The sequence below is a fragment of the Mustela putorius genome, unplaced genomic scaffold (assembly GCF_011764305.1).
Source record: "Mustela putorius furo isolate JIRA1106 unplaced genomic scaffold, ASM1176430v1.1 tig00003845_pilon_pilon_pilon, whole genome shotgun sequence".
Lineage (NCBI taxonomy): Eukaryota > Metazoa > Chordata > Mammalia > Carnivora > Mustelidae > Mustela > Mustela putorius.
The window spans coordinates 13,453,674-13,467,050 of record NW_025421998.1 but is presented as its reverse complement, the minus strand read 5'-3'; the positions used below and the strand labels follow the sequence as shown (position 1 = coordinate 13,467,050).

Here is a 13,377-nt window from a genome sequence, read left to right as displayed (position 1 = left end):
TTCCTGTCCTCCACCTTGCTGCCGCCCCGCCGCCCCGCCTCCCTGCTAGTCCCGCAGGCCCCGCCTTCCAGCCCTCCCCTCCCCACCCGCCAAGCCCTCACCTTACCCATAGCCCTTCCCGCGAGTCCGGCCCCCCCTCCCACTGGCCCCTCCCCACCGGCCACACCCCTCACCTTCTGGCTAGCCCCTCCCTCCATTTCCTGTAGGCCTGTGCGTGGCCTTCCCGAGCGCGAGGCAGGCCGGGAAGTTGACTGCCTTAAAGATGGCGGCAGAATTGAAAAGTTGGAGCCGGTCTTGCGGCCTTGACGGGCTGGAGACGGATCCGGGGCGGGGCAGGCGCGCTCTCGTCCTCTCTGAAGGGCGTGGGGCGGGGTTGGGGAGCGGCAGGCGCGATCCCGTGGCCGTGAGGGGGCGGGGCCAGGCGGGCGCGTTCCCGGCGGCCCTGAGGCATGGGGGCGGGGAGCGGGGCGGGGCGCGGGGCGGGGCCGCTCCTCGGCCCGGAAGTGCAGGGTGTGGGGTGCAGGGCGCGGACGTCCCCTGGCGGCCGCGGCCGGAGAGTGCGGCCGCGCGGGCGGGAGGCACTGGAGCGGCGGCGGCGGCGGCGGCGGCCGCGGGGCCGGGCGAGCATGTAGCGGCCACGGGCGGCGCGGGGCTCCCGGGGCGGGCCGGGCCGCGGGGGCCGCTCGCGGCGACATGGAGGAGGAGGGCAAGAAGGGCAAGAAGGTGAGCGTGCGAGGGCGGGCGCTCCTGAGTCGGGCGGGGGTCGGGCTGGACCCCGGAGCGGGGCGGCGGGGCGGGCGCCGGGGGTGGACTGGGAGTTCCCCCGGGGTTGCGCTGACGGCCGGCCGGCGCTGGGAGTTGGGCGGTCCCACGGGGGGAGGTTAGATGTGAAGTCAGGCGTGGGACGGTCGGGGGCGCACACTCTTGGGGGTAGAGGGCGGCCGGCAGCCCGGGGTTCCCCAGGGGAGCCGCGCGCTCGGGCCCGGCGCTGGGCCGCGGGCGTCGGGCTCCGCGGATGGGCCGGGAGACGAACCCCGGGACAATGGGGTTAGGTGGTCCTCCGGTCGGGCCGCGCGGCGGGGGAGGAAGGAGCCACGCCTTTCCGCCCCTTCCGGCCAGTGGGTCCCCCAACCCCGGCTCTGCACATGGCTGGGCCGGCAGCGCAGGGCGCAGGGGCTGCGGAGGGGCCGGCCCGCCGCGGCGCCGGAAAGTTTCCGGGGCCGGCGTCTGGGAGACAATGGGGAGTCCGCCCCGTGCAGAGCGGGGCCGCTCGGTGCCTCGGGTTTCGTGGTGCCGCGCACACGCGCACGGTGCGCCTCCGGGCCGCCGCGCTCGGCCGCGCTCGGCCCTGCTCGACCCGCCGCGCCGCTCCGGGCACGCTCCGTCGGCGGCTGCATTTCGGACATAGTTCAGGGGACTCCTCGGTTTCTGTGGTCTTCCAAGATGTGGTCTTCCTTACCGTCCGGAGTGGCTGATAACGTCACTCTCGTTTCGGGAGACCGTCGTAGCTCGGCTGCCACTGAAGTGCAGAACGGTTTGAGCGCAATTTCTCTTTCAGGTAGAGCACTTAACGACGCGCTGGGTTTCGTTAGTGTGCGCTTCTGTGTGCAGATCTCAGACAGGCTTGGGTAGGTCCTCTGGTCGCACAGCCTGTGCTGGCCCGAGCCAGCTGAGGGCAGCGGACTCATCCCCTTGTTTCCCAAGATGCTCCACTCTTGAAAGGTTGTGCTTGAAATCTGTGTGGCCCCGGTGGCCCTCCACGGATCGGGGGGTGCTTTTCCCTCACTTTCTTTCCTCCTTGTTGTGTTATATCGGCAACGTGTTGTGTTATGTCTAATTAAAGTGTGGTACCAGCTGCAGATACCCAAGTCTGGAAAACAGCCCGAGAAAGTGATTCAGCCTGCAGGCGCTAGACAGCGGAGAGATGCTGCCCAACCTGAAGGGGAGAGCTGAGTTGAATGTTTCTGCCACAGCCGGTAGAAGGCTCCAGAAGAAAGTCACTCCACGGCCTCCTTCCCTGCTGCAGGCAGGTGGGCCAGGACCCGCACAGGAGATGGCCTGTCCCCAGCGCTCTGGGCTGCCAGCGTTGCTCCTGGCCCAGCGGGTCACCAGTCTTGGCCTCAAAGCATCTTCCACACTCAGACCAGGCGGGGCTGGCTGAGCAGGGTCCCTCCCTTCCCACGGAGGCTAACCTGGTTCTGTGATAAGAAGCATGGGATAGACTGACGGACTTCAGAGCCCTCTATGAGGTTTGGTAGAAACATTAGAATATTCAGCGACGTTGGGAGAAATGAAGAATCAGTGGGACATTCCTGAAATAGAAGTGAGAAGCCAGTGAAACTCAAGAATTTTTGAAGTGGGGGCCGTGTGAAGATTTAGGCCTAGAGAAGGTTAATGATGAATGTCATTGTGTCTGTTAGAGAAGATAATCACTTGTTACATGATTGCCTAACACAAGAGTTCTGTGTTTTCTCTGTATTAGGCCCCTGCCCTAGCTCATTTTCCCATAGGCAGGCCAGCAGACAGCTCTGGGGCGGGAATTCCTATTCAGGCCACAACTTAGCACACTTTCCTTCTTGCTCTTTGCCAGTCTCAAGCAGTCAGAGCCTTTCTGCTCTGCTTCTCCGTTTAGTGTGAGGTCACCGCCAGCTCATGACCCTTGGTGCTTATGTTAACCAGATTGATCTATTTTAAAAGTTATACCCAAATTCAAGCTAAAATAGCAGAAATAATGATCTAATAGTTTTATGAAAGTACAGTTTGGGGGCACCTGAGGGACTCAGTGGGTTAAGCGTCTGCCTTGGACTCAGGTCATGATCCCAGGGTCCTGGGATGGAGTCCTGTATCGAACTCCCTCCTCAGTGGGGAGCCTGCTTCTCCCTCTACGATCCGCCCTGCACACCCCCTTCCCCCGCTTGTGCATGCTCTTTTTGTCAAATAAATAACATTTTCGAAAGAAAGTACAGTTTGCTATTTTGTTTTTAAGGATTATTTATTTATTTATTTGACAGATCTCACAAGTAGGCAGAGAGGCAGGCAGAGGGAGGGGGAGAAGCAGGCTTCCCGCTGAGCAGAGAGCCCGATGTGGGACTCGATCCCGGGACCCAGACCCACGACCTGAGCCGAAGGCAGCAGCCTCTTAACCAACTGAGCCACCCAGGCACCCAGAAAGTACAGTTTAGACATTTAAATTTCTCTTCAGGTTAGCTCTCTCAACATTGCAGGGTTTTTTTTTTTAAGATTTATTTATTTATTTATTTGACAGAGAGATCACAAGTAGAGAGGCAGGCAGAGAGAGAGAGAAGCAGGCTCCCTGCTGAGCAGAGAGCCCGACATGGGACTCGATCCCAGGACCCCGAGATCATGACCTGAGCCGAAGGCAGCGGCTTAACCCACTGAGCCACCCAGGCACCCCTCAACATTGCAGTTTTAACCTTTATTTTTAATTTCTATTTTAATTTTTTTTAAAGTAAGCTCTCGGCACATCATGGGGCTTGAACTCATGACCCCGAGATCCAGAGTCGCATCTGTACTGAGCCAGTGAGCCAGGCGCCCCAGATTTAACCTTTAAAGCTGAGGACGGTTAGGCCTCTTCAGGCCTTCAGGCACTTGTGCTTGGGCTTTCTTGGGCAGTTGTTCAGGTGTGTTGTAATGTGGCCTGTTATTTCCTCAGCACCGGAGGCGGTGAGCTGCGGCCCCAGGCACAGCTCCGTCCTTTCTTTCTTTCTTGAGCAGCGCAGGAGGAGAGGGAGAGGGAATCCTAAGCGGACTCCATGCCCAGCACAGAGCCTGACACGGGGCTTGATCTCACCATTCTGAGATGATGAAATGGGCCGAAATCAGGGGTAGGCTGCTGAGCTGACTGAGCCACCCAGGTGCCCCCGGCCCTGTCCTTTCTTAGGCTACCCTGGCACATAGGATGAGGGTGACCAGAGCCCCTGTAATGTCCCATGGAAAGTTCTGGGTGATGAGGTAGTGGGAGGAGCCGATCCTGGTACATCTGGGGGATGCGTGTGTGTGCACCAGCAAGTCCACTGGCTGCTACAGGCATGGGGCCTGGGGAGTAGGAGTGACCACGGGGGGCCACTCTCCCCGCCACATGTCCCCAGAGTGACTGCTATGTCTCAGACCACAAGTCCTGATTTGGGGTTTGGAGAATAATGTTGCCACCTTATAAAATGGACCCAAGTTCCGTGAGTTCTGACCCTGTTCTGTCAGGATGTAATTCTTTTTTGTGAGAAGCTTAGGTGTACGCATGAGTTGGACTGTATGCTTGACTAGATGAGGACCCCAGGCCATGGGAGGTCACCACCAGGCCTCTGTGCGGTTCGGGCCCGGCTTCTGCTGCTGCTGGTTACCCCTCCGGCGGCTGGGCTTTCATCCTGAATGGTTAAATATTTTTACGTTGGGTGACTTTATTGTGCTTTCTATAAATGTAAATAAAGAAAGGCTATAAGGTACTCTGGAAATGTAGGCCTGGGTGTTAGGTAGTAGCAGGGAGTTATTGCTAATATTGTGGCATATAATGTCCGTATTACGTGTGGCTGAATTCTGAGCTGGTAGACCTCCATGCTGACCTGTTTATAGGTAAAATGGTGGGATGCCTGAGACTGGCTTTACCCAGACAAGAAACAAAACAGAGGGGAGATAGTGGAATGCTCTGGTCATGGGTCTTCCTCATCCATTATTCTGTTCACTTGTGTGAATTTTTGAGTTTTCATATAAAAAGTGGGGAGAAAACAGCCCCCCAAGTTATGGGCCCTTGGCCGTCAGCTCCGGTAGCTGCTGGACCTTCCATCAGGTGGTGTCTGTGAGGAACTGGGGGCTTGGCTGGACCAGTGTCTTTACACCTTTGCCTCCAGATGTCAGGCAGCCTTCTCCACAGGCGTGTGTGTGTGTGTGTATAGCTGAAATGAGAATTTAAGGAAATGGTACTTCATATAAGCAATGCACTGTGAGTTTTTTACTCTCTTCTCTCCCATTAAACAACGGTCAGGGGGCGCCTGGGTGGCTCAGTGGGTTAAGCCTCTGCCTTCAGCTCGGGTCATGATCTCAGGGTCCTGGGATCGAGCCCCGCATTGGGCTCTCTGCTCGGGGGGAGCCTGCTCCCCTCCCCGCCCCCGCCTGCGTCTCTGCCTACTTGTGATCTCTGTCTGTCAAATAAATAAAATAAAAAAAAAAGAACCACAAAAAGCAATGGTCAGTCATGACATGTCACAGTTGTAACATGGGGTAACACAGGGACTTTGGGGTCTGTGCCTTGTTTTTTTTTTCTTTTTTTTTAAAGATTTTATTTATTTATTTGACAGAGAGAGATCACAAGTAGGCAGAGAGGCAGGCAGAGAGAGAGAGAGAGGAGGAAGCAGGCTCCCCGCTGAGCAGAGAGCCCAATGCGGGACTCAATCCCAGGACCCTGAGATCATGACCCGAGCTGAAGGCAGCAGCTTAACCCTTAACCCACTGAGCCACCCAGGCGCCCCTGTGCCTTGTTTTGTCTTGCCTCTCAGTCAGTTTCACAGGGACTCTTGGGTGACCATGTAGTGCCACCGAGCTGGGAGGTGCCGGGCAGGGACCGTAGGCCCAGCAGCCAGCGGACGAGCCCAGGGAGGCCAGCAGTCATGAGACATGCCTGACATTGGGAGACAAAGGTGTCCTCTCTGATTTGGAGAGTCGCTGTTTCCATCGTACCTGTATTTATTAGTTTCCAATGTGAAGAACTGTAGAGTCCCCGCCGCCTCCAGACCCCATGACCCGCTCGCCGTGCCAGTGGCCCAAAACTCACGGTGCCTCTTTGCTATGGCTCGGAACATCACTCAGGAGGAACATCCTGGAGAGAAACACATTTCTTTCAGAGATGGTACCACCAAGTGGACCGCTGTGAAGCGAGGGGAGCCATCAGCACTGTGCCTGTGAGGTCGGGGACCAGCGCCTTCTGTAGCGATGGGCTTGGTGACCGCGGTCCCTGTGGCTCTCCTGCGTCTTCCTTCCTCTCGGCCCCACCAACCTGGCTCATCCCCACTCTGTGGGGAGTCAGCTGCCACCCTTAAGTCCTGTGGAGCCAGCAGCGTGAGACCCTCCTGTTCCCTTATCCCAGTGCCCAGGACATGCTTTGTGCCATGCGAAGCAGGGCTGGGGCCGCTGCATCCTGCTTGGAGAGCAGGTGCCCACATGGCGTGGGAGAAGGGGATGCAGTGGGCGCCAGCTCGCCCCACATTGGCCCGTGTGCGTGCTGTTCAGGAGCCGGGGCCCCCGAGGTGCTGGGAGGGCCCTGGGCCGGGGGGTGGGGTGGGGCGGAAGCTGCTGGGCTGTTTGTTGCTCCCTGTAACAGCTCTTCCCTGGTGCTAACCGAGTGCCAGGACCAGATGTGGGGACACAGATGAGCTCTGTGGTCACAGCTGGAAGTGGGGCTCGGAGGACCCACGAGAGTGGAAGTTCAGAGAAAGCGCACTTTGATGAGAGCAAATGGCAAACCCCTTTTGTTGTGAAGGCATCAAGGACAAGCGTAGAGAAAATCCTTAAATAAAGCTTCTTTGCCCCAACTTCTAATACCTTCGGTGCACCGCAGCTTGTTCCTTGTCTACCGCTGCTCCCCACGTGCTCTGGGCCGAACCTTTCCCCGCCAAATCCACAGGGTGAAGCCCCGAGGTTCCCCGGGACCTCAGAAAGGGACTGTACTTGGAGAGGGCTCTTAAAGAGCTGATTGAGGCAAAACAAGGTCACTAGGGCAGGCTCTGCCCCAGTGTGACTGGGATCCTCATCAGAGGAGGACGTCGGGGTGCAGACACGCACGGAGGGATGACCACATGAGGACAAGGGGAGGAGACGCTGTTCCCACACCCAGGAGAGGCCTCGGGGGTGCGGGCACCGGCCCTGCCACACCTGGATCTGGGGCGTCCAGGCTGAGGGAGAACCGTGTGTGTGTGCTGCCTGGTCCCTGGCTTTGTGAAAGCAGACTCAGGTTGTTTGGAGGCAAAGCCTGGAGATCGGGGAGGTGTGGCGGGAGTCCTGTGCAAGGACCATGTTGGGGGGAATTGGTCTCGGTTCACCCAGAGGTTCTGAGCACCTGGTCTCCATGGTCACCTGACGCACAGACAGGCTGCTCAGGGACACAGGACGACCTGTGTTGTGCTCTGCTGGCCAGAAATGTTACTTTTTCCTCCTAAGCATGCCTGAATAGTGGTGTTTTTTGGCCGGGCTTGTGCCAAGAATTAAGACATTTGATTGTGGGGATTGGATGCATGCAGTGGGACTAATCTGCTTCATCAAGTGCAGCCGGACGTGGGGATTTAGGCTTTTGTTTGAGGCTTAGGAAGGTGGGTGTCTTGTAACCTGGAGGCGGGAAGGATCCTTGCATTCTGAAAGGGAGCACCGTGGGTGTGGACGAGCGAACTCTTGTCCTTTTGTGTGGAGCTGCTCCCTCGTGTGGGACCTGCTGATTCACCTGCTGCCACTCATGACTCTGGGGAGAAAGACACTTACTTCTTTACTGCAGTTCCCCGCACGGTTGGACCCACAAGCCAGTGTGCCTCCTGTGTGTCCTTACCATTAACTCTGCAGTCCTGGGTGCTCTAGAACATTCCATTTTCCCTCACTGTCTACCTGGCGGGGATGCAGTTTATGAATCTAATACTTGGACAGACCATGTGGCAGGTCTCTCACCCTGCTGGTCACATGTCAGCAAATGTCCCAGGTCTAACTGCCAGGAGACATGTCCCTCTCAATGACTGTCACCCGTGTACATTCTGCGGTGTAACAGTAGCTGAAACCGACCCAACCTTCCTATGTGGAGGTCAGGCCCATGCCAGGTCCCATTAGGCCTCCTCTCTGGGATGCTCGGGTGACTCAGTTGGCCAAGCTTCTGACTTCAGCTCCGGTGGTGATTGCAGGGTCCTGGGATGGAGCCCTGCATCGGGCTCCCAGCTAGGCGGGGAGCTTGCTTCTCCCTCTCCTTCTGTCCCTCCTCCCGCTTGTGCTCCCTCTATCTCTCCCTGTCAAATAAAGAAATAAAATCTATTAAAAAAAGAAGAAGGCTCCTCTCCCCCAGGATTGAATCTTTAGCCTCCTCCGTGGAAGAAGACTGTGCAGTCCGCCCCCCAGCATTTGATTGTGAACCTTCTTGAATCCAGCAGAGTTGAAAGGATTTTACAGCAAATCCCTGTCCACCTACCACATAGATTCTGCCATTAACATTTGTTATGCACACCTACCCGTGTACCTCTGAGCCCGCCCGAACCCTCGCCGTGCCTCTCTGGTGCATTTCAGGGTCAGTTACGGACACGATTCCACTCCGGTCTGGGTGCTTCAGCACTCTTGTCAGTAGCTGGGGCTCAATATCGTTTCCGGTTTTCTTTTGCTATAAAAGTTACACAGACTGAAACATACCCATCTTAGAAGTACATTAGCTAAGTTTTAACAGCTGTGTACACTTGTGCATCCGGAAGCCCTGCCAAGAAACAGACCATTGTCATCACTCAGAAGGTGCCTCCTAGGATGCCTTCCCCTCCCCCGAGACAGCCGCTGTTCTGATGGTTGGCACTGTAGATGGCCCATCGGGATTGATTTCTGTTCGAGAACTTCACACACATGGATTCAGGCAGTACGTACTCCTTTTTTTTTTTTAAGATTTTATTTATTTGAGAGGCGAGTGTGAGCAGGGCAGGAGAGGGAGAAGCAGAAGCAGACTCCCCTGCTGAGCAAGGAGCCTAATGCGGGCTTGATCCCAGGACCCCAAGATCATGACCTGAGTCAGAGGCAGATCCTTACTCCCGACCTACCCTGGCGCCCCCAGGCTGGGCATATTCTTTTGTTCAGGGACCCTTCACTCACCCGTGATGTCGAATGGCAGTCTACTTATGTCTACGCCATGGTCTGTTGCTGGGCGTCAGGTGCTCTCGGGTCTTGTATTCCCGCGGAAAGCTGTGAGCATTTGTGAACGGGTCATTGCATGGACACATGTGGCCATTTCTTTTGGGTAAATACCTAATAACTGAGTTGCCATTTATGTGGTAGCTATGTATCGAACTTCGTAAGACATCGCCAAACCGCTCCCTGGGGAACTGCGTGCAGCTCTGCCAGTTACTTAGCGAGTGGTCATCAAAGCTCTAGGTGTCTCGGATTTGTTTCTCCTTGTGGTTCTGTGTGTTTGGGCTTCACGTGTTTTGTTGTTAAGTACCTACACATTCTAGGATCGTTATGTCTCATTGAAATGAGTCTCTTTCATCGTGAAATGACCGTCTTTATTTGTGGTAATGTTTCTCGTTTTGAGTTCTATTCGCTTGACGTTAATAGAGCAGTACCGCCTCGCTTGCTTTTATTTTCCTCGTAATGGTTGTGGGACTCTCCTTATTGTCTGGATGGACAGCAGACAGTGGGGTTGTCCTGTCTGCGCCTGAGTTCAATCTGTTGCTGTGTGTCATGTGTATGTATGTGTGTGTGTAGGAAATCTGGCCTCACACAGCCATGTAGCTGGAAAAGGGAGCAGTGTTTTCAGTCTTTTCAGAGAATGGTGGATTGCCCTTTCTTTAATTTTTTAAAAAATTTTCATCCTTTTTAAATTTTTAATTTTTTTCATCCTTTTTTTTTCCTTTTTAAATCACTGCCGTATTTGTTTAATTTGTGTTTGAGTGGGCTCCACACCCAGCATGGGGCTTGAACTCACAACCCTGGGATCAGGAGTTGTGTGCTTTACCAACTGAGCCAGCCTGTGCCCCAGTGGTGAGTTCTTTTTTAAAAAAGACTTTCTTCGGGGCGCCTGGGTGGCTCAGTGGGTTAAGCCGCTGCCTTCGGCTCAGGTCATGATCTCAGGGTCCTGGGATCGAGTCCCGCATCGGGCTCTCTGCTCAGCAGGGAGCCTGCTTCCTTCTCTCTCTCTCTGCCTGCCTCTCAGTGTACTTGTAATTTCTCTCTGTCAAATAAATAAATAAAATCTTTAAAAAAAAAAAAGACTTTCTTTATTTGAGAGAGAGAGAGTGAGTGAGCACGAGTTGGGGAGGGACAGAGGGAGAGGGACAAACAGGCTTCCCGCTGAAGCTCAGGCTGACCCGGGGCTCTATCCCAGGACCCTGACATCATGACCTGAGCTGAAACCAAGTACTGGAGGCTCAGCCGACGGAGCCCCCCAGGTGCCCCTTGTTACACCTTTTTAATCTAGTCTGACACTTGCACCTTTCGGTTCTGCTTCGAAGCGAGTGTAATTATTGATAGGTTTGTGTTTGTTGGCCACATCCCCATTTGCTTTCTGTTTCTCTTGTGCTCTGTTCCTCCGTCATTGGTCTGCTTTTGGGTTGAGTGCTTGTATGGTTCATGGTGTTGCTAGCCGGTTCATGGTGTTGCTAGCTGCCGCCTGTCGCAGACAGTGTGAGCCCCTGCCGTGCTTTCTTGTGGGCTGCAGGAGCCGGTTGGCAGGAGTGCTGCACGGCTGCCGCCGCCTGTCTTTGCAGAGCTCTTGGCAGTCCTGCACGCGCAGTCAAGCCAACAGTATTAGTTTTGCTGTAGACAATTGAATTTTTACCTTTTTGTATAGAAACAGTGTTAAGTTTACAAAGAAGTTGCATGAAGAGTGCACAGGGTACTCAGAAACCTTTCACCCAGATTCCCAAGTATTACCATTTCTAACCCATTTAAGAAGCAATTGCTTGGGACACCTGGGTGGCTCAGTCAGTTAAGTGTCTGCATTCAGCCCGGGTCATGATCTCAGGGTCCTGGGATCAAGCCCCATGTCAGGCTCTCTGTTCTGCAGGGAGTCCGCTTCTCCCTCTCCCTCCCCCTGCTCGTGCTCTCTCTCTCAAATAAACAGATAAGTAAGTAAAAATCTTAAAAAAAAAATTGCAGACAAGGAAAAAAAAAAATTGCAGACATGATGTTCCATGACCCTTCTTCCTTCAGTGTGTGCTTTCTTTTTTTTAATTAAAAGATTTTATTTATTTATTAGAGAGAGAGAGACTGCACCAGCAGGGGGAGCATTAGAGTGAGAGAGAAGCAGGTTTCCCACTGAGCAGGGAACCCAGTGCAGGGCTTGATCCTGGGACCCTGTGATCATGACCTGAGCTGAAGGCAGATGCTTAACCGACTGAGCCACCCGGGCGCCCACAGCGTGTGTTTTCTTGATACAAGGACCACTGTCCTCAGACCATTCAGTCAGGAAAGTCACATCAATCCTGTATTGCCACATGATTCACAAACTGTACCCAGACTTGCTGATCAAGGTCTGTTTGCTCCATTCCTGGTGAAGCTGACTCACCAGTTGCCATGTTTCTGCATTTTTCTTTTTAAGATTTATTTATGAGAGAGAGTGAGCATACAGGGTAGAAGGAGAGGAGAGAGCCCCAAGCCAACTCCCCACTGAGTGCAGAGCCTGACCTGGGGCTTGATCCCATGACCCTGAGATCATGACTTGAGGTGAAATCTGGAGACAGATGCTCAACCAACTGAGCCACCCATGTGCCCCAGCCAGGTTTCTGCTTTATTTTATTTTATTTATTTCAGAGAGAGAGCAAGAGAGAGCGCACACGCACTAGTGGGGAAAGGGGCAGAGGGAGAGGGAGAAGCATACTCCCTGCTGAGCGGAGGGCCTGATGTTGGGGAGCCACTGTGGGCTGGCTCTGGTGTCTGTCTTTATTTATTTATTTTTAATTTAATTTTTTTTAAGATTTTATTTATTCATTTGACAGACAGAGATCACAAGTAGGCAGAGAGGCAGGCAAGGAGAGAGAGAGAGGAGGAAGCAGGTTCCCTGCTGAGCAGAGAGCCTGACATGGGGCTCGATCCCAGAACCTGGGATCATGACCCGAGCTGAAGGCAGAGGCTTTAACCCACTGAGCCACCCAGGTGCCCCATCTGGTGTCTTTATTTTTAATTGCGGTCAAAACCCCATAACCTACCGTTTACCATCGTAACTATTTTTAAGGGCAGTTCAGTTCTGTTCAGTGTATTCACGTTGGCATGTGGCCGGTGACTTTTGACTAGTCCCCAGTACCCTGAGCTCTCGGTTACATTTGCTCCAAGATGTTCTAGGCTATTCTCTTGCTTTCCTGCCCCGGCCCGTCTGGAACCAGACATTAGTCCGAGGAGCCTGGTTGCTTTCAGTGGAAATGGTATCTAGGAACCAAGATCTGCCCATAGGTGTGCTCATTGTTGTGGAGGTGTTATTTCTGTTAGGAGACTAGGGACCTCTTTTGGGTTATTTCTTCTTGACGGTGTTTTAGAGATCTTGCATTATACATATGCAGTTTCTTTAGTCCTCACTGGGGCTTGGTGGCGTTTTTCCTTATGGATTGGTCCAATTCATTTCAACAGTAGCCTGTTCATAGAATTTTATGTCGCCCTTTTGCTCTCACACAAAATGCAGAGATGAGCTGTCTGCTAAGCTTTCCGGTGTGTACGTGTATCTATAGGATTAAGCCCTGAAAATGCCATTATTAGGAAGCTTTATGTACATTTGTAATTTTAGTACACACTGATAAATTGTTCTCCACAGTAGTGCCCGTTTGTATTCCAAATAGTCACTTATCAGAATGCGGGTTTTAAAATATCCTTGCTCACGTGACACATTACCAGATTGTTGAATACTTGCCAACCCAATAGATGAAATGGTATTTGCTAACAATTTTGGATTTTATTTTCCAAAATGAACTTAAGATTTTTCCTTACTAAAAAAAAAAATACATTTACAGCTTAGAAAAATAGCAAAGTATAATCAAGAAAAAATGAAGAAAATAATCCTCTCTACCAGGAACAACTATTATTAGAGCTTTTCAGATCACTTTCCTACATGTGTCTACTTTTCTGTACACATACATGGTTTTACTTCCTTGACCTCATTTATTTCAGATACATGTTTAGTGCCCACTGGGTCCAGTGCTTTCTGGGGAGTTGTTGCCGCTTTCCTGAAACTCCTTTACCATGTTTGGGGAGGCTTACTGCTATAAGATAGACCCGAGTGTTGTAGGAAGGAGCACAGGGTGGTGGGTCAGGATGTGCACTATGCAGAGTGAGTAGATTCTCCAAAGGGCCCACCCCACCTTCTCCATCCCCTTGTTGCTTGAACTTTGTCATGTGGTTAAGTAGGGCCTACCCTGGCCACTCTTGCTGGCGTGTGTTTATTGGCCTGCACAGATTTCTGTAGCTACATCCGGCAGGGATAGAGACAAGGTGACGGATCGCACCTGATTAAGTATCAGGAACAGTTCTTTATCCTGGAGGGGGGGGTGAAGAGCCAGGGTTACTGGTTATCCATACCCCTTAAAAAGATTCTGCTGTTTTGACACCTGTTACACAGAGACATCTATGGCCCTTGTGTGTCTACATCGCATGCTCTCCTGAGTTCATTCTTAGAGCTGGAACTTTGCTGTAGTCACCAGGGGCAGAAAGTCCTGTCAC

General features: G+C 53.3%; 1 protein-coding gene across 1 annotated transcript in view; it reads left to right on the top strand.

The window, feature by feature from the left end:
* The first annotated feature begins 571 nt into the window (after positions 1–571).
* CCM2 (CCM2 scaffold protein) overlaps positions 572–13,377 on the top strand; it is a 45,371-nt gene continuing 32,565 nt past the window's right edge. Inside the window, exon 1 of the mRNA XM_045089587.1 lies at positions 572–723. Coding sequence (XP_044945522.1) covers positions 694–723 — 30 coding nt within the window. The 5' untranslated portion in view covers positions 572–693. The remainder of the gene's footprint in view (positions 724–13,377) is intronic.